At 42.5% G+C, this 27,483-nt stretch overlaps 1 protein-coding gene across 1 annotated transcript in view; it reads right to left on the bottom strand.

Annotated features, from left to right (window-relative positions):
- GOLPH3 (golgi phosphoprotein 3) overlaps positions 1–27,483 on the bottom strand; it is a 62,021-nt gene that overhangs the window by 8,505 nt on the left and 26,033 nt on the right. The window contains exons 2-3 of the mRNA XM_517830.6: positions 8,689–8,820; positions 2,301–2,415 (exon numbers count right to left, since the gene is read on the bottom strand). Of these exons, the coding sequence (XP_517830.1) occupies positions 2,301–2,415; positions 8,689–8,820 (247 nt within the window). The remainder of the gene's footprint in view (positions 1–2,300; positions 2,416–8,688; positions 8,821–27,483) is intronic.

Genomic DNA, 27,483 nt, shown 5'->3' with positions numbered 1-27,483 from the left:
TACAAAATGTTACTTAACAGGTTAAGTGTAAGATGCATTTCAGTAACAGGAAAGTGAAGGCAAAGCCCACTCTACATTCCATAAAAAGAATCTTTAACACTGTAACACATCTAACAAAAAAAGTCACCACAACTTTGAGAAACCCTTCTTTTGGTCAGCTGGGAACCAAATTACAAATTCTAATTTGCAACACCAGAAGCAGTCATGGGCCAACACTGGCAGCACAACATGAGAAAGATCCAAAGACTGGTTAAGCCAGTGCTCTGAAGACAATGTACAAAATGATCCGTCACAGTATAAACGTTATTAGCAGTTCTATTTCTATCCTAAAACATTATGTTTGCTAATATTTAACATATAGAGTTGACATTAATGCCCTGAGTCTCTGTTAGATGGCTGCATGTCACTGACAGGCATACATGGGAGGCTAACTCAGACAGCATTGACAATGTGATGGGTATTTGTGATGATTAAGTGAATTTGCTGATAATATAATCTAGTTTTAACCAAACAAGCCCTCATCAAATGGGCAAAGTAATTTTAAAAGATTCTTGCAAAAGAAATTACAACTGAAGACAACTCTAATAAGCATAAAGGGGAGAAAGTATAAGTCAGAGTTACTCTCAATGAGATAAAAAGGAAAATTATCAGAGGTAGAAGAGGGTTATCCAACAAAAATGCAAATTTATCAAGAATACGTTTACGTTCTTACCAATAAGAAAAAAGAATGAACCTTGCCTTAAGTGTAAAGTGCCCATTATTGCCGTTAGCTAAAAATGGAGTGTATGTACTTAATTTTTAAATAAACAAATAAATATAGGCTGAGCATGGTGGTTCATGCTTATAGTCCCAGGGCTTTAGGAAGCCTTGATGGAGCACCACTTGAGGCCAGGAGCTCAAGACCAGCCTGAGCAACACAGCAAGGTCCTATCTCTACAAAAAATAATTTTTTTTCTTGAGACGGGGTCTCACTCTGTCACCCAGGTTGGAGTGCAGTGGCATGATCTTGGCTCACTGCAACCCCCGTCTCCTAGGCTCAAGCGATCCTCCCACCTCAGCTTTCCAAGTAGCTGGGACCACAGGCATGTGCCACTATGTCTGGCTAATTCTTTTGTATTTTTTGGTAGAAACAGGGTTTCACCAGGTTGCCCAGGCTGGTCTTGAACTCCTGAGCTCAGGAGATTCACCCGCCTCAGCCTCCCAAAGTACTGGGATTACAGTAATGAGCCACCATGCCTGGCCAAAAAATAAAATTAAAAAAAAAAAACTCAGCGAGGCATGGTGGCACACACCTGTAGTCTTAGCTACTCCAGAGGCTGAGGCAAAGGCTGTGGATCACTTGAGTCCAGGACTTAGTTCAAGGTTACAGTGAGTTAGGATCATGCCACTGCACTCCAGCCTGGGCAACAGAGTGAGACCCTGTCTCTTAAAAAGAAAAATATTTATGTATACATATAAATAAAATCAGCTGGTCCAAGTACAGCAGTTATTTACAGCTAACTGATCACAAGTTAGATTTTTTTGTTCCCTCCCACTCCCACTGTTTCACTTGACTAGTCCCCCAACCCCTAAAAAAACCTCTTTTACTGACAGAAGAATAATCCAATAGGACTTTTATAAATTCTGCTTATCTGTAAGAAAACTCACATCATGTTAATACACAAATAACTTTAATATAAACGTCACAGTCCTCCATGCTATCAACCAAACTTTTCACGTTCTCCTCCCTAAGGTTGCACTTCCCTGTCTCCTTGAAGTTAGGGGAGATTGTGTGATTTGCTCTGATCAATGAAACATGAACCACATGTCATTTCTAAGCAGAAACTTAAGAGCCAGAGTGATGTGCTATCGTATTCCTCCTTTTATGATAGTGACTGATACTGCTCCAGGTGGCAGTGGCTCCATCTGCCTGGCTGCCAGAGTGAGGATGAGGTAGCCTGTGACTGACTTACAGCCTGAATGAGAAATAAATGGTTGTTTTAAGCAACTGAGGTTTTGGGGTTTGTTACCACCACAGCTTAACCTAGCCTATCCAGATTAAGGTAGCATGTGGTAATTTTGATAAAGAACATGGGAGCTCTAAGAGTATTATCTTCGCATTCTGTATCTGTTCAGTATTGTTAAAGAGAATGAAATTTTATAAAAACCATTACTTCCCCACTCTATGACTGATAACTTTCAAGTTTGCCTAAATAACTAAACAAGTTTCTGGCTATTTTGTATAGGTTCCTTTCAAAAGGATTTAAACTTCGCAATCTTTTAAATAGAAGTTGGTTTTTGGTTTATTCACAGCAGCTTACCACTAAGTAATTCAATCCAGTTCTGGACCGTTTCTGGAGGCTGAGTTTCCTTAACATGCTTCAGAGCTTCATCAAGAAGAACATCCCCTGTTGGAGCATCTGACTTACAGATTACCTAAAAAGAAAGCAAAAAGAATGAAAGGATCCACGAATGCCTTTTCTGAGTTGATCTCATTAAATGAAAAACAAACAATTATATAAATAATTCATTATGCTTAAAGCCTCAAGCTTTCATGTAGTATCAAAGTTCAGATTTTAAATTACTTTTATGTTAAGGAAATCCAATATTTAACCTAACCAGATTAGATATAATAATGAATGAAAATTGGCTAGACTCAGTAGCTCATGCCTGAATCCCAGGAGGAGGCTGAGGCAAGCAGATCACTTGAAGCCAGGAATTCGATACCAGCCCAGCCCACATGGCAAAACCCTGTCTCTACTAAAAATACAAAAATTAGCCGGGTGTGGTGGTGCACGCCTGTAATCCCAGCTACTCAGGTAGCTGTGGTGGGATCATTTGAACCCAGGAGGCAGAGGCTGCAGGAAGCCAAGATCACGCCGCTGCACTCCACCCTGGATGAAAGAGTGAGACTATCTCAAAGAGAAAAGAAAAGAAAGCTACTGGTCGGGCATGGTGGCTCACTCCTGTAATCCCAGCACCTTGGGAGGCCGAGGCGGGTGGATCACCTGAGGTCAGGAGTTCAAGACCAGCCTGGCCAAAATGATGAAACCCCATCTCTACTAAAAATACAAAAAATTAGCTGGGCGTGGTGGCAGGTGCCTGTAATCCCAGCTACTCTGGAGGCTGAGGCAGGAGAATTGCTTGAACCCAGGAGGCAGAGGTTGCAGTGGGCCGAGATTGTGCCACTGCATTCCAGCCTGGGCAACAAGAGCAAAACTCCGACTTAAAAAAAAAAAAAAAAAAAAAAAAAGCTACTGTGCAATAATTAGTAAAGCAACATACTAGGACAGTTTATACTCACTGACTCATCACCGAACCTTGGACTATGTGATCCAGAAATTCATTTAAGCATTATTATTAGTTCCAGAAATAAGACTAAATTATATTTAAGAATTCAGTACAGGCTGAACGTCCCTAATCCGAAAATCCGAACTCCTTCAAAATCTGAAATTTTTGAGCACCAACATGCATCCATTGGAACATTCTGGATTTTAAATTTTGAAGTCAGGAATGCTTAAGTATAATACAAATATTCCAAAATCCAGAAAATTCCAAAATCTTAAACATTTCTGTTACCAAGCATTTCAGATATAGGATACTCAATCTTATATTATAAAGGTGGTATTTCACATCAGTGAAGAAACAAATTTTTAAACAAATGTCATTAAAACTTGCTAACAAATTATAGAGGTAAGAAAGGTTTCTTGGTTTCTTTTTTTTCTTTTTGGAAATGGAGTTTTGCTCGTCACCCAGGCTGGAGTGCAGTGGCGCAATCTCGGCTCACTGCAAACCTCTGCCCTCCCTGGTACAAGCGATTCTCCTGCCTCAGCCTTCCAAGTAGCTGGAATAACAGGTGTGTGCCACCACGCCTGGCTAATTTTGTATTTTTAGTAGAGACAGGGTTTTGCCATGTGGGCCGGGCTGGTATCGAATTCCTGGCTTCAAGTGATCTGCTTGCCTCAGCCTCCCCCTGGGATTCAGGCATGAGCTACTGAGTCTAGCCAATTTTCATTCATTATTATGCCACTGCATAATAAGATGGGGTTTCTCCATGTTGGTCAGGCTGGTCTTGAACTCCCGACCTCAGGTAATCCACCCACCTCGGCCTCCCAAAGTGCTGGGATGACAGGAATGATCCACTGCACCTGGCCCTGAAAGGTTTCTTTTAAAATTGTCCCGACTAGCAGAAAGCTTAAAGAAATTATCAATAGCGTTGATTACATAAATTTTTTAAATACTGCAACTTTTTTTTAAAAAAAGCTACACTGAGGCTGGATGCAGTGGCTCACTCCTATAATCCCAGCACTTTGGGAGGCCAAGGCGGGTGGATCACCTGAGGTCAAGAGTTTGAGACCAGCCTGGCCAACATGGTGAAACCCGGTCTCTACTAATAATACAAAAATTAGCCAGGTGTGGTGGTGCATGCCTGTAAACCCAGCTACTTGGGAGGCTGAGGCAGGAGAATCGCTTGAACCCAGGAGGTGGAGGCTGCAGTGAGCTGAGATCGCACCATTGCGCTCCAGCCTGGGCGACAAGAGCAAAAATCTGTTTCCAAACAGAAAGCTACATTGAGATATAGAATCCATTTTAAAAGTGGAAAAATCCAGAGGGAGAGATGGGAGGGAAAATGTTACACCGCTTTAGACAAGTATTAGATCCCTATAGCCTTCATTCACGTTGTTGGCTAAGCTATAAATTTCTAGTTAAAATTCCATAATATCAAAATTACATCCATTGTATTGTATTATTTTATAATGTTAGCTATTTAAATGTTATAAAATTTAACATTACGGGTTTTTTTTTTTTTTTTTTTGAGATGGAGTCTCACTCTGTTGCCCAGCCTAGAGTGCAATGGCGTGATCTCAGCTCACTGCAACCTCCGCCTCCCGGGTTCAAGCAATTCTCCTGCCTCAGACTCCCAGATAGCTGGGATTACAGGTGCACACCACCGCATCCGGGTAATTTTTGTATTTTTAGTAGAGACAGGGTTTCATCAAGTTGGGCAGGCTGGTCTTGAACTCCTGACCTTGTGATCTGCCCACCTCGGCCTCCCAAAGTGCTGGGATTGCAAGCATGAGCCACCGTGCCCCACCAATTTAACATCACTTTTAAAATGTTGAGAGTCCTCTCTTAAACTTGTCCTCAAAGTGTCCTTTACTTTGTCAATCTTATAAAAAATTAAAAATATATACATACAGTATCTATCTCTGTGACATCATGACCAGTAGAAATATAAAAACCACAGTACAAGTCACAAATCTATTCTTCAATTTTATTTTATTTTATTATTATTATACTTTAAGTTTTAGGGTACATGTGTACAACGTGCAGGTTTGTTACGTATGTATACATGAGCCATGTTGGTGTGCTGCACCCATTAACTCGTCATTTAGCATTAGGTATATCTCCTAATGCTATCCCTCCCCGCTCTTAAATTTTCTAGTAGTTATATTTTAAAAGAAAAAAAGGCAAAATTAATTTTAATATTTTGATTTAACCAAATACAACCAAAATATTAACAGGTAATAAGTATTTTAAAATTGAGGTACTTAATATATTTTTCCATACTAAGACCAAAAATCCAGTGTATCCAGTGTATGTTTTTACTAACACCATGTGTCAATGTGCAGTAGCCAAACTTCAAGTGCTTAAGTGTCTGGCTCATAGATGTATGTAGCTAGTAGCTACCATATTGAACATACAGATCATTTTCATCATCAAAGTTCCATCAAACAGTGCTATTCTAGACCATGCTTTCAGTGAAGGGTGAGAGAGCACAAGAAAATAAAGAAAGCAGAGCCTCAGGAGAAAAAGTTACATCTAAATATGGTGGCCATGCCACCACTTCTTACGTCCCACTCATTCTTTATATTTATTGCAATTTGGCCTCAAAGCTCGCCCACGCACATCCGTTTGCAACGGATCTTATGTCAGGGACACCAGAGCCTGGGTATAGTGAATCACTTTTTCTTATGAAGTTCCGTCCTCTAAATCTTTCTCAAATGTTTCACTTTTCTCCATCATCTTGCCAATATAGTCGGCCTTCCGTATCTATAGATTCAACCAATTGAGGATCAAAAATATTCAGGAAAAATAATACAAATTTTAAAATGCAGTATAACAATTGTTTATACAGCATTTACATTGTATTAGGTATTGTAAGTAATCTGGGGGTGATATAAAGTATAGAAGAGGATGTGCATAGGTTATATGCAAACACTACAACATTTTATATAAGAAACTTGAGCATCCACAGATTTTGATATTTGAGGGGAGTCCTAGAACCAATCGCCCACAGATACTGAGGGACAACTATATTCTAGTCTGCCTAATCTGGCTGTTTTTCACTTGGATTAATTTAAGCCTCTTAACTAATTTCCCTAAACAAGTTTTAGCCTTTTCAATCCATTCTCCTCACTGATCTTTCTAACAGACAAATCTTACCATGGCATTCCACTGCTTCTGCTTACAACTTTTCAATGACTCGAGTTAGTTCTAAATTCCTTTTAAAAATTCAGTAGTAAGTGTGGTTCACAAATAAATATGTTCTATCCAAACATATCATTTTTATTTAGCTTCTTTTTTTGGGGGGACGGGAACCATTCCTAAATATAAACAGACAATCACGGATAACGTGAAAGAAAGCTTCCAACACAGAAGAGATCAAAAAGAGAAAATAAGAACTCTGAAGAAACAGATATAATACAGATAAAGGAAATTTTCAAAAGAGGTGTGATACCCTCAGAAATCTAAAAGAAGGTATTACATCCATAAAACAAACTACGGTTTTTAAAAAGAAAGCTCATGGAAATCAAAAACAGGAGAGTCACAATAAAATCTCAACAGAAAGGTTAGAAGACAACTCTTTAAGAGTAGCCAAGAAGTCCGTATCCAATTTACAGAGTTCTAGAAAAAGAGGGCAAAAGATATCAGAAATACAAGTTTTCAAAACCAAAATATACACATTTCTAGACTGAAAAAATTAATGCATAATGAATTTAAAATGACCCACATTAAGGCATATCATACAATTTCAGAAAACCAACAAGGATAACAGAAGATCCCAAATGCTTCTAGAGGAAAAAAAAAAATAAGATTGAAAAAACAGGAGGCCCGGCACAGTGGCTCACGTCTGTAATCCCAGCTCTTTGGGAGGACAAGGCACGAGGATCACTTGAACCCAAGCATTCAAGACCAGCCTGGGCAATAAAGTAAGACCTTATCTCTAACAAAAATAAAACAACAAAAAAAATTAGCCAGGAGGCTGGGCACGGTGGCTTATGCCTATAATCCCAGCACTTTGGGAGGCAGGTGGATCATTTGGGGTCAGGAGTTCAAGACCAGCCTGACCAATATGGTGAAACCCCATCTCTACTAAACATATTAAAAAAAAAAAATTAGCCGGGTGTGGTGGTGCATGCCAGTAGTCCCAGCTACTAGGGAGGCTGAGGCAGGAGAATCGCTTGAGGCTGATAGGGAGGCGGAGGTTACAGTGAGCTGAGATGGCACCAACTGCACTCCAGCCTGGGTGACAGAGTGACACTCAGTCTCAGAAAAAAAAAAATTAGCCAGACATGGTGGCATATACCTATGTAGTCCCAGCTACTTGGAAAGCAGAGGTTGCAGTGAACCAAGATCATACCAACCACCCTCCTGCCCAGGCAATGGAGTGAGACTCTGTCTCCAAAAAAATAAAAAAAGGAAAAGAAAATCAGAAGGGCACCAGACTTTACCAGCAACTCTGTATACTAGAAAACAGTGGGCTGGGCATGAGAGCTCACGCCTGTAATCCTTGCACTTTGGGAGGCCCAAGGCGAGCGGATCACTTGAGCCCAGGAGTTCGAGAGCAGCCCAGGCAACATAGCAAAACCCCATCTCTACAAAACATACAAAAATTAGCTGGGTGTGGCAGCACACACCTGTAGTACCAGCTACTTGGGAGGCTGAGGCACGTAAATCACTTGAACCAGGGAAGCAGAGGTTGCAGTGAGCCGAGATCACGCCACTGCACTCCAGCCTGGGTGACAGAGCAAGACTCAGTCTCAAAAAAAAAAAAAAAAAAAAAAAAGATGCATGAATGGTGTTCTTTCCTACAGAACTATTATTCTCTATAGCTTATTAATCAAGAAGCATTCCGCTCTGATCTAAAACTTTTAGATTCATTAGGACACTGATTTAGGAAAAAAACTAGTTTTGAAACACCATGCTCAAGAAACACAATGACAAACTGGAAGAAAAACAGTCTTAAATATTTGAGATTGAGGTTGAAGTTAAATTTCTAAAAACTAGCCAATATTACCTCTATTAAGAGAAGCACCTACACAGACCTTCAACAGACAGGTATCTGAAAAGTATTCATAATCTGATGAAAAGATCAATAGCCTATGCGTAAATTGCACAATAACACTTTTGAGTTTTTAATGTCAAGTCTTTCAAAATTATGGCTTTTAAAAGCTGCAATTGAAGTCTAGAATCTTTCTGAAGATGTAAGATCCAGTGGCCGGTTACCTTAACAATCAATTACATTACTCATTGTAGGTACAAAGAACCAGGAAACCAAGAATGCAAAAAAGATATGGAAATACAATCGAAGAAAGACAACTTTAATATCAACTTCCACTTTAATTTTTGAAGGCTACTAGTAAAAACATACATTTTAAGCAGTACAACCTCTTTAAAAAGAATGTTACTCAGCACTCCTCTTACCTTTCTTGTTAATAGACTTTTACGTCTCATTCCACAAGCCTCTAGTTGTAACCTTCCTCTCAATGCTAATTCAATTAACATACAGCCACGTAATCCAGATGATATACAGTCATTCCAAAATGATGTGTAACCCTATTAAAAAAAGAAGAAGAAATAAAACAAAATAGCTAATTTACCTTGAATTCAGAGTAAAAAACAGAAACATTATCAGCCAAAGTCATATTTGGTGCCTTTTACCTTTCCTGTCTTTCTATAATAATATACTGAAAAAATACAATTAACATAAATTACTAATCGAGAATTTTCGGGGGCTTATCTTTCCACCACTTATTCTTACATACAAACAACAAATAACTTTAGAGATCATAAGTTTAGAAACATAACTCACATTTCACCAAGCTGTGTGTTTATTAGGTTCTTTCAGAACCCTGCAAACTCCAAGGAATACTCAGTTAACCCCAGATTATAGTGATTTATTTATGTGGACAAGTTAAGAAGCTCAGGGAAAGACAACCTAGCCAAGTTAGCTTCACAGAGAATTAGAATACCATTCATTTATTGCTGTTTAGGATAAAACCACAAGGTTAATCCGAGCACTTTGGGAGGCTGAGCCAAGACGATGGCTTGAGCCCAGGAGTTTGAGACCAGCCTGGACAACATAGTGAGATCCTGTTTCTACCAAAAAAAATTAATTAGCTAGGTGTGGTGCTGCACACCTGTAGTCCCAGTTACCCAGGAAGCTAAGGCAGGAGGACCACTGTGTCCAAGAGTTCAAGGCTACAGTGAGCAATAATTACACCAACACACTGCAGCCTGGGCAAAACAGTGCAACATTGTCTCTTAAATACACAGTTAATTTTGTAAGAAGATATTAGAAAAACACACATGCGCCCACAAACAAACGGATGGCTATAGGCCTAAAATTCTCAATAATAAACAGTATAACAATCAGATTGGCCCCAAGAGAGAATGTAAGGGCAGCATCCACAGTGGAAGAACAGCCAGACATAAGGAGGTTGATAAACATCTAGAGATCTGGGATACTGGTCAAGCAGGCATCACCAGATGAGGTCAGGACACTGTAACAGCAAACAACTGGGGTTGTTCAAATTATAAAGCCACAAATCTTGCCAGCAGGATTGCCGACTATCAATTTAAGATACCCAGTTCTCATCAGACAGCAGAAACTATAAATAACTCTCATTAAGGCTCAGAACAGGGTAACACAATTTTGGTAGGAGAACAGGCCAACTGAATCTCTAAAGAATGGAGGGCCCAGGATTAGGAAGGCCTGGCCCTCACCTCTGGCACTTTTCCAAGGTCAATCCTGGCACTTTGTCAGGCCAGAGTAGTGAGCTTGTGTTTCAGAAGATGACTGACCATTGAGGTCCATCAAACTTCATTTTTGATACAAGGAGTTAAATTCGCCTCACCAAGCTACCACTTCTGAGAATGTGACCTTTGGGAAAATAACAATTTAAAGGAGGCACAAGCGGATAAACAAAAACATCAGTGTTAAGAGATCAATTTAAATGTGAGGTATAAGCAGCAGACACTGACTGGATTTTAGGGAGTCATTTTAAACTTAGGGTCGGGGCCTGCTCAAATGAAGATTACCAGAGATTTAGCAAAGTGGCTAATAATACCAGTACTTTATAGAGGTTAGGTAAAATGCATGGCTTCTGTGTCCATGAAATTAAAGCCCTAGGAAGCCTGAGAATGAATTCCACATGAAATTAAAGTTACAGATATCTGGCTTTGACTGGCCTGGACATGTAGACAGAGTTCCTAAATGAGCCTCTACAAACTGTAAACAACAGAGAACACCTCATAAAGCAATAATGGACGTGAACAGCCCTACAGCCTGCAAACTCCAGCTGAACAGTACCTGGAGGCTTACATTTGATAGCAGAGAACTAAAATATGTCTCAATCTCAATTGCTCCTAGAGTAATGGCATACCCAGAGATATTAGCAAAATGGGGTCTTTAGTAACAGACTTCAGAGATCTAAATTTAGTGAATGGCTTTAGGCATCATCGCTGAAAGACACATGCTTAAACAGAATTGGATTCACATGGGAAAGTAGATGAATGGGAATGGACAGTTCTGTACCACAGCTTCTGGGACTCGTCAGCAATATTCCAAAGATAAATGAAGCCAACAAAGACACACCAAACAACAGAAAAGTACAGTATGTTGATACTCTCCTGCTAAAATCCATGTCATAAAAGCAGGATCAAAAATTAACCATAGGGTGGCCAGGCGCAGTGACATACACCTGTAATCCCAGCACTTCGGGAGGCAGAGGCAAGCAGATTGCTTGAGCCCAGGAATTCCAGACCCCTGGGCAACATGGTGAAACCCCATCTCTACAAAAACTACAAAAATTAGCCGGGCATGGTGGCACCCATCTGTGGTCCCAGCTACTTGGAAGGCTGAGGTGGGAGAATCACCTGAGCTCAGGAACTTGAGGCTGCAGTGAGCCATGATCATGCCACTGCACTCCAGCCTGGATGACAGGAGTAAGACCCTATCTCAAAAAAAAAAAGGATAAAATATGTGGGGAAGGTTAGTAACTGGCAGTATCAAGCAGCTTATGACTGTAGTCATAATTAGTTCCTATGTTCTAAAATATAAGGATGGGAGAGGACAGAAACATCCCAAGCAGGCTGGGCCATACACTACCAGACCTCCATCTGCCTGATTCCCTTTATTCTTTCAAGTGGCTCAATTTGAATGGTAGAGAAGGGTATTGTTTATTAAGTCCCCTAAAACTGCAAACACTGAGAAGAGTTCTCACCATTCCAGTTAAGAGCTACTGTTCTGCTCTCAACTGCCTACTTACCCAGAAGCTTTTTGTTAAGAAGGAACTCAAAAGGTTGGTAACCCAAAATGAAATGTAATAAAAATATTTTGTATAAAGATCATTAACAGGGATATAACCAGAAGTATAAGATTTTCCTTATATGTTATTAAAAACATTTACAACATGGGAAAATGCTCATAATATATATTCTACATGAGAAACAGATAAAAAATTATATTATCTAAAGCAGAGTGTCCAATCTTTTGGCTTCCCTGGGCCATACTGGAAGAATTATTATCTTGGCCCACACATAAAATATACTAACACTAATGACAGCTGATGAGCTAAAGAAAACAAAAAAAAAAACCTCATGTTTTAACAAAGTTTACAAATTTGTGCTGGACCAGATTCAAAGCAGTAGGCCACCTGCGGCCCACAGGCCACGGGTTGGACAAGCTTGATCTAAAGTGTAATCTTATTTTGAAGTTATATAAATATTAATACATATGTATATCATAGGTTTGTATTTACAAAAAAACTTATAAATGTTCACATCCTTTGACACAATTCTTATGGGCCTTTAGTTAGAAAATACTGTGCACAAAAATATATGTACAAATATATTGATCACATCATTATCATAGTAAAACACAAAAACAATCTAAAAGCAAAAAAAAGGGAATAAACTCACCGCTTCCCAAACTTTCCTGACCTTGAAGCATTTTAATTTACAGTATACTTTTAACAGCCTACAGAATATTACAATTCTATGAAAATCAGTTTTAAAAATCCTGGTGCAGGAGGCGGAGGCTGCAGTGAGCTGAGATTGCACCACTGCACTCTAGCCTGGTGACAGAGCGAGACTTCATCTCAAAAAAAAAAAAAAAAGAAAAGAAATCCTGGTGCAGAGGTTATTACAAAACATGAAAAATTATTATGAAATCGTGTGTGTGTGTGTGTAGAGAGACAGAGAATAGTCCCATTTTTTAGGGAGATTAGAAGAAAAGTTTTAGCAGCAGTAATGTCTGGTGATTATGGTGATCTTGATTTTCTTTAGGCTTTTCTGTATATAGTAAAGGAAAACTCGTGGCAAGGAGATAAGTAAGGTTTTCCTTACTGATCAACTATAGTTATAGTTGTTCAAGCTTAAAAGGCAATAGTTATGATAGTGGCAGTAATTTGACAGAGGCAAAACACTAGAAGAACTAAAAACTCTCCATGAAAATAACTATGAACCACAAAGTAAAACATATTTGTGAAGTAGTAAAGAACTGTGCTCAAGAGCCCAGACCGCACAAACACCTGGCGATTCAAATCAACTCCAGCTCTACCACATACTATATAGTTAAATTTCTGAGACTAGTTTTCTTCATATAAAACAAGTTGTGAAGATTAAATAATATATATAAAGCACAACTCCTGGCAATTAGTAATTACTTAATTATGTACAATTAGAATGGAATGGGGATGGAGGACTGCAAACTCAGTTACTTAGAAAGTACAAAGAACATGACTGAATAAAGAGACCCAGGTGTGGATTGCAGCAAGTTGGACAATGTCCTCTTCCATCTATCTGGGGAAGACAGCTTAGCCCTTATCAACTGTTGCCATGTGTAAAATGTGGGCCTGCTCTTGCCACATCTTTTTCAAGAGGGCAGAAACGTCCGTTTCTATATATTACTTCCATCTTTGAAAGGATTACAACTCAAGTTTTACTAAACAAAACATATCTGGCAAACCAGTTTGCAACCGCTAAACATTTTACAAAACATACTACGTTATAGGAATGTTCAGTTACTAGTAGTCTGTATAGGCATAAAGTACTCAAAATAGTTTCATTTTGTTTTTATGTACAAAATATTTCAAAATGAAATCACTAAAAACACTATATTTTCTATATAAGGTTGAATTCTGGTGTGACCAATGTTTTGGAAATGGCTTTCTAATAGAAATATAGGCCAGGTCCACATGGTGGCTCACGCCTGTAATCCCAGCACTTTGGGAGGCCAAGGTGGGCAGATCACGATGTCAGGAGATCGAGACCATCCTGGCTAACACGGTGAAACCCCATCTCTACTAAAAATATAAAAAATTAGCTGGGCGTGGTGGTGGGCACCTGTAGTCCCAGCTACTCGGGAGGCTGAGGCAGGAGAATAACGTGACCCCGGGAGGCGGAGCTTGCAGTGAGGCGAGATCGCGCCAATGCACTCCAGCCCGGGCAAGAGAGCAAGACTCTGTCTCAAAAAAAATACAAAATACAAAATACAAAATTACCCAGGCGTGGTGGCGCATGCCTGTAATCCCAGCTACTCAGGAGGTTGAGGCAGGAGAACCGCTTGAACCTGGGAGGCAGAGGTTGCAGTAAGCTGAGATCGCGCCAATGCACTCCAGCCCGGGCAAGAGAGCAAGACTCTGTCTCAAAAAAAATACAAAATACAAAATACAAAATTACCCAGGCGTGGTGGCGCATGCCTGTAATCCCAGCTACTCAGGAGGTTGAGGCAGGAGAACCGCTTGAACCTGGGAGGCAGAGGTTGCAGTAAGCTGAGATCGCACCACTGCACCCCAGCCTGGGCAACAAGAGCGAAACTCCATCTCAAAAAAAAAAAAGAAAAAAAGAAAGGTGATTGTACTTGCCAAATCTAAATGGACCAGGATGAAAAAATTAAGTCTCCCTCCTGAGTATCTGAACTTGCCATACTGAATCAGTTATATGGGCATGGCACTGGAGCTGTACTGGTTGTGTGGATTCAGAAGCTACTGGCCATTGGGTACAAATGCAGAGAATGAAGGTAACAGAAAGGAAAACAGAAGACAAATGCAGAGTAGAAATGAGAGAGGATGCAATGTGAGGCAAACCAAGACATACAGAGACAGAGAGGCAGACAGGCACATACACGGAATAGCATGTTTGTTGTTTTAACCTGCTATGTTTTGTTATGCAGTAAGATAATTAATACAGTGGGTGCCCAGGGCTGGCAAAATGGGAAAAGGGAGAGGTAATGGCTAAAGGGGATGAGCTTTCTTTTGGAAGTGATAAAAATATTCTAAAATTGATTATGGTGGTGGTTGTGCAAATCTGAAAACCTTGAATTGTACACTTCAAATGACAATTATATGGCATATGAATCACATCTCAGAGCTGTTACAAAAAAACATTCTATAAAGTCACTTCTGAAATCTTACATGAAATTTTGATTATGTCAAAAATTAAGAATCAAAAAGTTCTTGACAAAAATAACTAATCAAGAGAATGAAGGTGACTTCAGGTAAAAGCAGATTAAAAAGACTAGACAAGAAAAGGTATCTACAGATATAAGAACTGTTAAAGAAGTAGTAAGGCTGGGCACTGTGGCTCACGCCTGTAATCTCAGCACTTTAAGAGGCCGAGGCAGGCAGATCACCTGAGGTCACGAGTTCAAGACCAGCCTGGCCAAGGCGGCAAAACCCCATCTCTACTAAAAATACAAAAATTAGCCAGGTGTGGTGGCTCATGCCTGTAATAGCAGCTACTCAGGAGGCTGAGGCAGGAGAATCGCTAGATCCCGGGAGGCAGAGGCTGCAGTGAGCCACTGCACTTCAGCCTGGGCAAAAGAGTGAAACTGTCTCAAGAAGAAAAAAAAAAAAGTAGTAGTAAAACTGCATTTGCTGGTGATATTGTTGGATATTTAGAAAAACTCATGAGAGTAAATGGAAAAATTACTATAGATAGGAGTTTAGTAAAGTAGCCAGATTATATAAAATTAAACATCAGTTGTCATATACAAACAAAATACACATGTTGAAATACTAAAAAGTTAAAATATAATTGAAAAGACCTTTACAACAGCAACAAAAGGAACAAAAAATACCATGGCAAAACCTATATGAAAAGTTTAAAGTCTCTTGAAAGACTTAAAAATAGACTTGAATAATAGAAAGATATTTCATTCTTATATACAAAGTCTCAGCATTATTATTAGTTCTTCCTAAGTTAATAAATGTAATATCCCAATAAAAATAGCAACAGATTTTCCCTGGAGCTATACAAGTTACAAATAAAAGTTCCTAAAGAAAAAAAAAAAAAAAGAATAGCCAGGAAAACTTGGGGAGATAGCAACATATGTAGGGAACAGAAATGAAAGCTGTCCTACTAGATACTAAAATAGATTTAAAAGTCTCTAAAATTAAAATGATGTCACACTGGCACATGAATAGACAGACCAGCAGAATAAATTCCAGAAACAGACCCAAGAACATACTGAAATCAAATACAGATTGAGTATCCCTTATCCAAAATGCTTGTGACTGGAAATGTTATGGAGTTAAGATTTTTTTTCACATTTTGGAATATTTGCATTATACCCAAATCCGAAAATCTGAAATCCAAAATGCTCCAATGAGCATTTTCTTTGATTCTCACGCTGGTGCTGAAAAAGTTTGATAGTAGAGCATTTACAATTTCAGATTTTCGAAATTGGGATTCTCAATCTGTACACGATAAAAACGTCATCACAAATCAATGTAACATGGAAAGATGAACATTTTAATCAAACGTGTTGGGACAACCGGATAGTCATTAGGAAAAACATAATTGGATCAATTCCTTATTATACATCAATATAAATTCCAGATGGATCAGAGGCTGAAATGTAAAGTGAAATAATGTAAGTACTAGAAGACAAAATAAGAGAGAAAACCTTTATAATCTGGGAGTGGAAGAAAAAACTTCCCAGCTATTCTCAAAATCTAGGAGCAATAAAAGAGACTACCCATTTTTTTGGTAAAGTTTGCAGGGTAAAAATCATAGCAAAGTCACTTATATCACAGATAAATCTCTAGTATACAATTAGTTCCTAAAAATAAAGTTGCTTTTTTTTTTTTTTTAATATTTTGAGGCCAGGTACAGTGGCTTACACCTGTAATCCCAGCACTTTGGGAGGCTAAGGCAGGGGGATCACCTAGGCCAGGAGTTTCAGACCAGCCTGGTAACACAGTGAGAGCTGTCTCTACAAAAAATGTTTTAAAATTAGCTGGGTGCGATAGCACATGCCTGTAGACCTAGCTACTCGGGAGGACTTGAGCCTGGGAGGTTGAGGCTGCAATGAGCTATAATTGCACTTATGCACTCTAACCTGGGTGACAAAGCAAGATCCTGTCTCAAAAATATATATATTTTGAAATATTCAATTTTTTAAAAGGTAACAGATGATGAAGTTCACAAAAGAAATGGAAATTGCTAAAACATACCAAAAGATGCTTTGTCATTCATAATAAAAATACACATTTAAAATACATGAGACCTTAACAGCAAAAAGAAACCCACCTAATTCAAAAAGAGGCAAAACATGTATATACAAACCATGAATTTGGATAAATATAGTATATGCATACAAGAAAACAGTATTCAGTCTTAAAAATTAAAATTCTGATACACAGATCTATGTAAAATTCTGATACATAGCTACAAAACATGGATGAACTCTGAAGACATTATGCTAAGTGAAATTAGCCAGTCATGAAAAGACAAAATACTCTATGGTTCCACATATATGAGGTACCTAGAATAGTCAAATTCATAGAGACAGTGGTTCCCAGGGACTGTGGAGAGAAGGAAATAGTAGCTATTGTTTAATGGATAGAGTTTCGGTATGAAATGATAGAGAAGTTCTGGAGAGGGATAGTGGTGATGACAGCACAGTGTGAATCTACTTAATGCCACTAAACTGTACCACTTAAAAATGTTTTAAATGGTACACTTGATGTTATGCATATTTTACTTTTTTTTTTTTTTTTGAGACGGAGTCTCACTCTGTTGCCCAGGCTGGAGTGCAGTGGCACAATCTCAGCTCATTGCAACCTCCACCTCCCAGGTTCAAGTGATTCTCCTGCCTCAGCCTCCCAAGTAGCTGGGACTACAGGCGTGCGCCACCATGCCCGGCTAATTATTCTATTTTTAGTACAGATGGGGTTTCACTACGTTGGCCAAGCTGGTCTCGAACTCCTGACCTCGTGATCCGCCCACCTCAGCCTCCCAAAGTGCTGGGATTACAGGTATGAGCCACCGCGCCTGCCCCCCGCCACCGCCTTTTTTTAAACTACATGAAATCATGCTTACCTATCAGACCGGCAAAAATCCAAAAGCTTGGCCGGGTGCAGTGGCTCACACCTGTAATCCCAGCACTTTGGGAGGCGAGGCAGGCGGATCACTTGAGGTCAGGAGTTTGAGACCAGCCTGGCCAACATGGCAAAATGCTGTCTCTACTAAAAATACAAAAATTAGCTGGGCGTGGTTGCATGTGCCTGTAATCCCAGCTATTAAGGAGGCTGAGGCAGGAGAATCGCTTGAACTCAGGAAGCCAAGGTTGCAGTGAACCAGGATCACACCACTGCACTCCCGCCTGGGCAAGAGAGTGAGACTCGGTCTCAAAAAAACAAACAAACAAACAAAAACAAAACCCAAAAGCTTGACAGCATAGTTGGCAAAAATGAGGGAAATAGGCATTCTCATAACTATGATGGGAATGTCAAAATGACACCACTTTTACTGAGGGAAATTTGGGGATCTAGAAAAATCACACATAGATTTACCCTTTAACTTGACAATTCTACTTCTAAGGAATCCACTATGAAGAAACAGCCCCATAAATATGCAACAGTATATGCATATGGTTATTGTGATATTATCTGTAGGAGCAAAAGTTTGGAAACAACCCATAAATCCATCAATAAGGGACTGGATGAATATACAAAGATATATCTACCACATAATGGAATACTACAGAACCATAAAATATTTCTAAGTAATAGTGATAGAGAACAATCTTTAGAATATAACATGTAAAAAGCAAGGTGCACACAGTGTATGTAGTCCATTACCTTGTATATGAAGGAGAGGAGCAAGAATATGAATATACGTATAGTTTTGCTAACAAAATATCAGAAAGATAAACTCTAACTTTTCAAGACTACTAATGGGGGAATGAAAGAATGAGGTAGAAGAAAGATGGAAATGAGACTTTTGAATATAACTTGCAATATAATTATATGCACTGAAAACAGAAAAAAAAAAAACTCCTGAAGAATGAAAACAACCGTATACTACTTAGTGATAGAGCCACAAAGAAAAGCTATTTTAACTTTAGAATACAGTATTTTGACTGCACATTCTTAATAAAAATACTACAAAGAAATTGTAAGCCAAACTCAAGTCAATTAGCAGTAATGTTGACATTTTTATTTTGAAACTGTTTTAAGACATTCTTTAAAACTTCTGTTAAAAAGAACATTAGGTCCTCTCTCCTCTCCCCTCTCCCCTCTCCCCTCTTTCCACGGTCTCCCTCTGATGCCGAGCCGAAGCTGGACGGTACTGCTGCCATCTCAGCTCACTGCAACCTCCCTGCCTGATTCTCCTGCCTCAGCCTGCCGAGTGCCTGCGATTGCAGGCGCGCGCCGCCACGCCTGACTGGTTTTCGTATTTTTTTGGTGGAGACGGGGTTTCGATGTGTCGGCCGGGCTGGTCTCCAGCTCCTAACCGCGAGTGATCTGCCAGCCTCGGCCTCCCGAGGTGCTGGGATTGCAGACGGAGTCTCGTTAACTCAGTGCTCAATGGCGCCCAGGCTGGAGTGCAGTGGCGTGAACTCGGCTCGCTACAACCACCTCCCAGCCGCCTGCCTTGGCCTCCCTAAGTGCCGAGATTGCAGCCTCTGCCTGGCAGCCACCCCGTCTGGGAAGTGAGGAGCGTCTCCGCCTGACCGCCCATCGTCTGGGATGTGAGGAGCCCCTCTGCCTGGCTGCCCAGTCTGGAAAGTGAGGAGCGTCTCTGCCCGGCCGCCATCCCATCTAGGAAGTGAGGAGAGCCTCTTCCCGGCCGCCATCACATCTGGGAAGTGAGGAGCGTCTCTGCCCGGCCGCCCATCGTCTGAGATGTGGGGAGCACCTCTGCCCTGCCGCCCCGTCCGGGATGTGAGGAGCGTCTCTGCCCGGCCGCCCCGTCTGAGAAGTGAGGAGACCCTCTGCCTGGCAACCGCCCCGTCTGAGAAGTGAGGAGCCCCTCCGCCCGGCAGCCACCCCGTCTGAGAAGTGAGGAGCGTCCTCCCTCCTCGTCTGGGAGGGAGGTGGGGGGGTCAGCCCCCCGCCCGGCCAGCCGCCCTGTCTGGGAGGTGAGGGGCGCCTCTGCCCGGCCGCCCCTACTGGGAAGTGAGGAGCCCCTCTGCCCAGCCAGCCGCTCCGTCCGGGAGGGAGGTGGGGGGGTCAGCCCCCCGCCCGGCCAGCCACCCCGTCCGGGAGGTGAGGGGCGCCTCTGCCCGGCCACCCCTACCGGGAAGTGAGGAGCCCATCTGCCCGGCCAGCCGCCCCGTCCGGGAGGGAGGTGGGGGGGTCAGCCCCCCGCCTGGCCAGCCGCCCCGTCCGGGAGGTGAGGGGTGCCTCTGCCCGGCCGCCCCTACTGGGAAGTGAGGAGCCCCTCTGCCCGGCCAGCCGCCCCGTCCGGGAGGGAGGTGGGGGGATCAGCCCCCTGCCTGGCCAGCCGCCCCATCCGGGAGGGAGGTGGGGGGATCAGCCCCCCACCCGGCCAGCCGCCCTGTCCGGGAGGTGGGGGGCGCCTCTGCCCAGCCGCCCCTACTGGGAAGTGAGGAGCCCCTCTGCCCGGCCAGCCGCTCTGTCTGGGAGGGAGGTGGGGGGGTCAGCCCCCCGCCCGGCCAGCCGCCCCGTCCGGGAGGGAGGTGGGGGGGTTAGCCCCCCGCCTGGCCAGCCGCCCCGTCCGGGAGGTGAGGGGCGCCTCTGCCCGGCCGCCCCTACTGGGAAGTGAGGAGCCCCTCTGCCCGGCCAGCCGCCCCGTCCGGGAGGGAGGTGGGGGGGTCAGCCCCCCGCCCGGCCAGCCACCCCGTCCGGGAGGGAGGTGGGGGGGTCAGCCCCCCGCCCGGCCAGCCGCCCCGTCCGGGAGGGAGGTGGGGAGGTTAGCCCCCCGCCTGGCCAGCCGCCCCGTCCGGGAGGTGAGGGGTGCCTCTGCCCGGCCGCCCCTACTGGGAAGTGAGGAGCCCCTCTGCCCGGCCAGCCGCCCCGTCCGGGAGGGAGGTGGGGGGGTCAGCCCCCCGCCCGGCCAGCCGCCCCATCCGGGAGGGAGGTGGGGGGGGTCAGCCCCCCGCCCGGCCAGCCGCCCCGTCGGGGAAGTGAGGGGCGCCTCTGCCCGGCCGCCCCTACTGGGAAGTGAGGAGCCCCTCTGCCCGGCCAGCCGCCCTGTCCGGGAGGGAGGTGGGGGGTCAGCCCCCCGCCCGGCCAGCCGCCCCGTCCGGGAGGGAGGTGGCGGGGGTCAGCCCCCCGCCCGGCCAGCCGCCCCGTCCGGGAGGTGAGGGGCGCTTCTGCCCGGCCGCCCCTACTGGGAAGTGAGGAGCTCCTCTGCCCGGCCACCACCCCATCTGGGAGGTGTACTCAACAGCTCATTGAGAACGGGCCATGAAGACAATGGCGGTTTTGTGGAATAGGAAGGGGGGAAAGGTGGGGAAAAGATTGAGAAATCGGATGGTTGCCGTGTCTGTGTAGAAAGAGGTAGACATGGGAGACTTTTCATTTTGTTCTGTACTAAGAAAAATTCTTCTGCCTTGGGATCCTGTTGATCTGTGACCTTACCCCCAACCCTGTGCTCTCTGAAACATGTGCTGTATCCACTCAGGGTTGAATGGATTAAGGGCGGTGCAAGATGTGCTTTGTTAAACAGATGCTTGAAGGCAGCATGTTCGTTAAGAGTCATCACCACTCCCTAATCTCAAGTACCCAGGGACACAAACACTGCAGAAGGCCGCAGGGTCCTCTGCCTAGGAAAACCAGAGAACTTTGTTCACTTGTTTATCTGCTGACCTTCCCTCCACTATTGTCCTGTGACCCTGCCAAATCCCCCTCGGCGAGAAACACCCAAGAATGATCAATAAAAAATAAAAAATTAAAAAAAAAAAAAAAAAAAAAGAACATTAGGCAAAAGCAGAAAAAAAAAAAAAAAAAAAGAAACTGTTTTAATACAAGCGGTAAGCCAATGCAAATATTTGAAGAACCAAAATTTTCAGTAAGAAAAAAGATAAATATAAAACCCAGTAAGTTAAATAAAAATCTATAATGTTAAACTTGAACCAAAAACCACGTAAACAGATTTTTTTTCCTCTAAAATGTTTGCTAGCTCTGTCCCTTGAGGAAAATATATCCTATCTCTGTATACGAAAGAGTCCTACAAGCAGTAACAACTCGGTAACACTGAGTACACCCAGTGTACTCACACCAGAGTGTGGTCCATTCCCCACCAGATGGAAAACAGGATTCCTTGAAGGAATGACTGATTACAAGTCTGAAACAGGAAATGTACGAGTTGAGTCCAGGACATTGTGTTGGCCTTGCCAAAAAGCAAGAAATTATCAAAGGTTAATAACCTGTATCACAAAGAACACTGAAACCAACTTAGAAAATAACTCCCATAGGCTAAAAGTGAGACAATTTAAACATCAAGAAGAGTAATTAATATAAGTGAATGAAACACAATGAATATATATAAAACCGCAAGTCATAATTTTAAAAAGAAAAGAGCCCATACCTCACTAGATACCACTGGAAGTAGCTAAGGCACAAACTCCTAACCCAAAACTTAGTAATTAAAATGAAATTAAGTGTTTATCCTGCCTTTTAAGTGCATAAAATGCACAGGATTATAAAGGAAACCAAATCAGTCATCAAAATATTAAAAATGAATTTGTGATATATGTGCTTTATTAGCAGATTAAACAAGTTCTAGTGGCAGATCTAATAACTATTATAATTCCAATGTAGTAGTGAGCAAAGACAGTATTCTGAGATATCTGCAATAACTGTGATGTGATATGAAAGTATCTCTGGTCTCTCTAGTGGTGACAAACTCACAGATACTGTTAATACTTCTTTGGCTTGTGGCCTACAATTATAGTTGATGTAGATGTTAACTTTCAGGTATAGGTCACTAAAAATAAATTAATTTTTCCCCTCTCAAATGTTTCCTGAATTCTACAGTGACCCCAAGCTAAGAATCCCTAAATTAGATGAAAAGTAGGGGAAATTTCCAACAGGCAGATAGGTCTGTCACCAAATGAACTCACTGGTCTTCAAATTCTAAAACCAGACACTGGATGACTCCTGATGCAATGAACATGAAAACACATAGGATTATCTAAGAAGTCATCTTGGCTGGGTGCAGTGGCTCACGCCTGTAATCCCAGTACTTTGGGAGGCCAAGGCGGGCAGATCACGAGGTCAGGAGTTCGAGACCAGCCTGGCCAACAGGGTGAAACCCCGTCACTACTAAAAATACAAAAATTAGCCAGGCGTGGTGGCATGCGCCTGTAATCCCAGCTACTTGGTAGGCCAAGACAGAAGAATCACTTGAACCCAAGAGGCAAAGGTTGCAGTGGACAGACGTTACAGTGACCCAAGATCGCACCACTGCAATCCAGCCTGGGCGACAGAGCAAGACTCTGTCTCAAAAAAAAAAATAAAATAAAATAACGTTCTAAAATGTATTATGGTGATGGATACACAACTCTAAATACACTAAAAGTCACTGCATTGTTACCTTTTACTTTTTTGTTTTTTTTAAGACAGGGTTTCATTCTGTCACCCAGGCTAGAGTGCAGTGGCTTGATCATAGCTCACTGCAACCTTGAACTGCTGGGCTGAAATGATCTGCCCACCTCAGCCTCCTGAGTAGCTGAGACTATAAGCAGGCACCAGCACACCTGGCTTTTTATTTTTATTTTTTTAGCAATGGGATCTCACTACATTGTCCAGGCTAGTCTCAAATTCCTGACTTCAAGCAATCCTCCTGCCTTGGTCTCCTCCAAAGTGCTAGGATTACAGGCATGTAATCCTGGATTGTACTGTTTAAATAAGTGAATTGTCAATTAAATCTCAATAAAGCTGTTACCAAAAAAACTAAGCCAAAAACTCCCCTTAAGCATTTCAAATGACTAAAGAAAGCCCTCAGCTTTCTGATTTTTTTTTAATTAGCAAAAGAGTAAGGCTATAGACTACATGTTTGTGTCCCCCCAAAACTCTCATGTTAAGATTCTAGCCGGAAGCGGTGGCTCATGCCTATAATCCCAGCACTTTGGGAGGCCGAGGCAGGCAGATCACCTGAGGTCGGGAGTTTGAGACCAGCCTGACCAACATGGAGAAACCCTGTCTCTACTAAAAATATAAAATTAGTGGGGCATGGTGGCGCATGCCTGTAATCCCAGCTACTTGGGAGGCTGAGGCAGGAGAATTGCTTGAACCCAGGAGGCAGAAGTTGCCGTGAACCAACATTGAGCCACTGCACTCCAGCTGGGCAACAAGAGTGAAACACTGTCTCAAAAAAAAAAAAAAAAGATTCTAACCCCCAACAGGGTCTCTGGAAGGTGATTAAGTCATGAAGGCAGAAGCCTCATGAATGCAATTAGTGCCCTTATAAAAGAGGCCCCAGAGAGTCCCTATGCCCTTCTGCCATGTGAGGATGCAATGAGAAGACAACCAGGAAGCAGGCCCTCACCAATTTCTTGTTCTTGAACTTCCCAGACTCCAGAACTGTGAGAAATAAATTCCTGTTGTTAGCTGGGCACAGTAGCTCATGCCTGTAATTCCAGCACTTTGGGAGGCTGAGGTGGGCGGATCGCCTGAGGTCAGGAGTTTGAGACTAGCCTGGTGGTGGTGGTCTCAGCCATGATAAAACCCTGTCTCTAGTAAAAATACAAAATGAGCCAGGTATGGTAGTGTGCACCTGTAATCCCAGCTACTTGGGAGGCTGAGGCAAGAGAATCACTTGAACCTGGGAGGCAGCGGTTGCAGTGAATGGAGACTGCGCCACTGCACTCCAGCCTGGGTGACAGAGCGAGATTCTGTCTCAGAAAAAAAAAAAATCTGTTGTTTATAAGTCACACTGTCTATTGTGGTAGTCCCAACCTTTTTGGTGCCAGGGACTGGTTTCAGGGAAGACAATTTTTTCCACGGACTGGAGCGGGGAGGGGGATGGTTTTGGGATGAGCCTGTTCCACCTCAGATCCTATCGGGCATTAGTTAAGATTCTCATAAGGATCGCCTACCTTAGATCCCTCATCACATGCGCAGCTCATAACAGGGTTCACACTCCTATGAGAATCTAATGGCTGCTACTGATCTGACAGGAGGCGGAGCTCAGGCAGTAATGCTCGCTTGCCCGCCCCTCACCTCCTGCTGTGCAACCTAGTTCCTAACAGGCCACAGACCAGTACCGGTCCACAGCCCGGAGATTAGAGATCCTTGGTCTATGGTATTTTACAGCAGCCCAAATAAACTAAGACAGATAACAAAACCAGTAAAGTAACTAAATAATGATTGGATTTGGGCGCCATCCACACGTGTAAGTTACTGGTAGTAATCAAGTTATGATTACGTTTTAAAAGTTCCCTTTTAAGCAATTTGTAACACAGAATGTATTTTTTCACAGAAGTAACAGCCAGGGCCGGCCCTCAGGGCCTCTATTCTCATGGTCTTCACTCAAAACCAGGGATCTTATCTGCCACTCCCTGGGAACTTGGACATCAGCATCCTTAAACCCACAACCTTTTGATGAGAACCAAATCCAACTCGGAAATTCAATCCACAAGTAACTTTTCATCATCCTTATGGGGATTCCAATCCTCAGCCTTCCTCCCTTTTTCCCACCAGTCTCCTCCGTTCTTTCCCTCATCCCCACCCAGCACAATAAGTTACTGTGCACATACCATGTGCAAAGCACTGTTCTGAGTACTAAGTACTGTGGGAGCTCATTTCAACCTTCGCAACAACCTTCTGAACTAAGTGCTATTATTATCAATCCCAATTCAAAGATGGGCAAACAACGCCAGAGTACACTACCTTCAACTACACCCTTACTAGTTTCCTAAACACATCCATTGTTTCCCACTGCATTCAACTAGCAGAACTCCAGCCCCGGATCAATCCAACTGTCACTTTTTCCATATCTGTACCTGTGTTTCTGAACTGCTGATGTAAAAAAATATTGAGATCTCAGTATATAAATGTACTGTCTCCAACTTAAACTAAACCTTTAATGATACTGGGGTTGGGCATAGTGGCTCACGCCTCTAATCCCAGCACTTTGGGAGGCTAAGGCGGGTGGATCACTTAAGGTCAGGAGATTTGAGACCAGCCTGACCAATATAGTGAAACCCCATCGCTACTAAAAATACAAAATTAGCCGGGCATGGTGGTGCATGCCTGTAATCCCAGCTACTTGGGAGGCTAAGGCAGAAGAATCGCTTGAACCCAGGAGGAGGAGGTTGCAGTGAGCCGAGATCACGCCATTGTACTCCAGCCTGGGTAACAAGAGCTAAACTCTGTCTCAAAATAAATAAATAAATAAATAAAACACACACACACACACACACACACACACACACACACGGCAAAATCAGTTTCCCTACTCAGAGCTCTTACCACTCTCCATATCAGATATTTCAAAACCCCATTCTCCCCAAATCTCTAAAGCTCAGCTCATTTTCAGCAGATTACTTCACAAAAACAAACCAACTCAATAAACTCAATTTCATACATACCCACTCTTTTGTCTGGTTACAGTGCAGTCTGCCTAAAGCTAATCCTACCCATTCTCTCCTACTTCCCTTTGTTCACAACTCCTGCCCTCCTAAAATACCTTAAATCTCTAACATGTATACTAGCACCTGCCTATTGGCCTTCAAATATTCTCACATTTACCATCATACAAGAGACAGACCCAGACCAACCCTGCCCTATCTCCTTTCCATTCACAGCAGACTCGAAGGTATCATCAGCAAGTCCATCTCCACTACTCTTCACTCTTCCTCCTGCTGGCTCCACAATCCCCCTCTTCTGGCAGCTCCTGCTCGGGCTCTTTGTCAGGTTACTCTTCTGCTGCCTATTCCTCCAACGGAGTGCTCTTGGCCACTTACACAGACTTCTCAGGTACTCTCACTTATTTTCAAAAAAAATTCAAATAGAAATACATGACAGAAAATTAAAAGTCTCTACTTTCTCTTCCGCTTCCATCCCTCACACATTCCCTCTTCAAGATACTCTCCATTAACATTTGGAATGTATCCTTCCAAATCCTTTTTTAAAGTGCACACAGTCATACTCTGCCATACACTGAGTATCTACGCTGTTAAAACTGTGCTAAGCATTCAGTGTACATTCTTTCTAATTCTTAGGAAACCTTGTAAAGTAGGTGCTATTCTTCCAATTTCACAAGATAATGGAACTGAGGCTCAGAGGACCTGCCACGCACTGAGTGGCAAAGCAGGGAATGAAATTGGTCTGCCTGGGTCCAAAGCCCTGGCTCCTTTTCTGTCTTGCCTTCCAAGACCTGTTTATTTAATGCATGATCTAGGTGTGCTTCCTTTCAGCCCCCTGAAAACAGAAGAGGGTACAGGTTGAGTATCCCTGTACTTGGGACCCGAAGTGTTTCAGATTCTAGATTTGGAATATTTGCAAATACATAATGAGATACCTTAGGGATGGGACCTAAGTCTAAATACAAAATTCATTTATGTTTCACATATACCTTATACACATAGCCAAATGTAATTTTACACAATATTTTAAATAGTTCTGAGCATGAAACAAAGTGTGCCAGGTATGGAATCTTCCACTTGTGATATCATGTCAGCACTGAAAAGGTTTCAAATTTTGGAACCATTTCAAATTTCAGATTTTCAGCCTGGGGTGCTTGACTGGTATCACTTTTTTCTTTCCACACCTGCCACTGATCACTTCACAGCAGAGAGCACAAAACAAAGTGTGAGCAGACACTCCCTCTCAAGCAAATGAATTTTTAAGGGTTTTTCACTAGTGGTTTTTTAAAGTATATTTAACAGCATCTTGTTAGTAAGACCTAAATATAAGCTACAGTCTTTATTCTTCTGTAAGAAACACGAAGGTTTTAATACAAGAGAATAACATTTCAGTTTGCAAAGCCATTTATAAATTATCATCTAGGTTCTAC

Source organism: Pan troglodytes, chromosome 4, assembly GCF_028858775.2.
Source record: "Pan troglodytes isolate AG18354 chromosome 4, NHGRI_mPanTro3-v2.0_pri, whole genome shotgun sequence".
Lineage (NCBI taxonomy): Eukaryota > Metazoa > Chordata > Mammalia > Primates > Hominidae > Pan > Pan troglodytes.
Note: the sequence above shows the minus strand (reverse complement) of the source record. Positions and strands in the feature narration are given on the sequence as shown.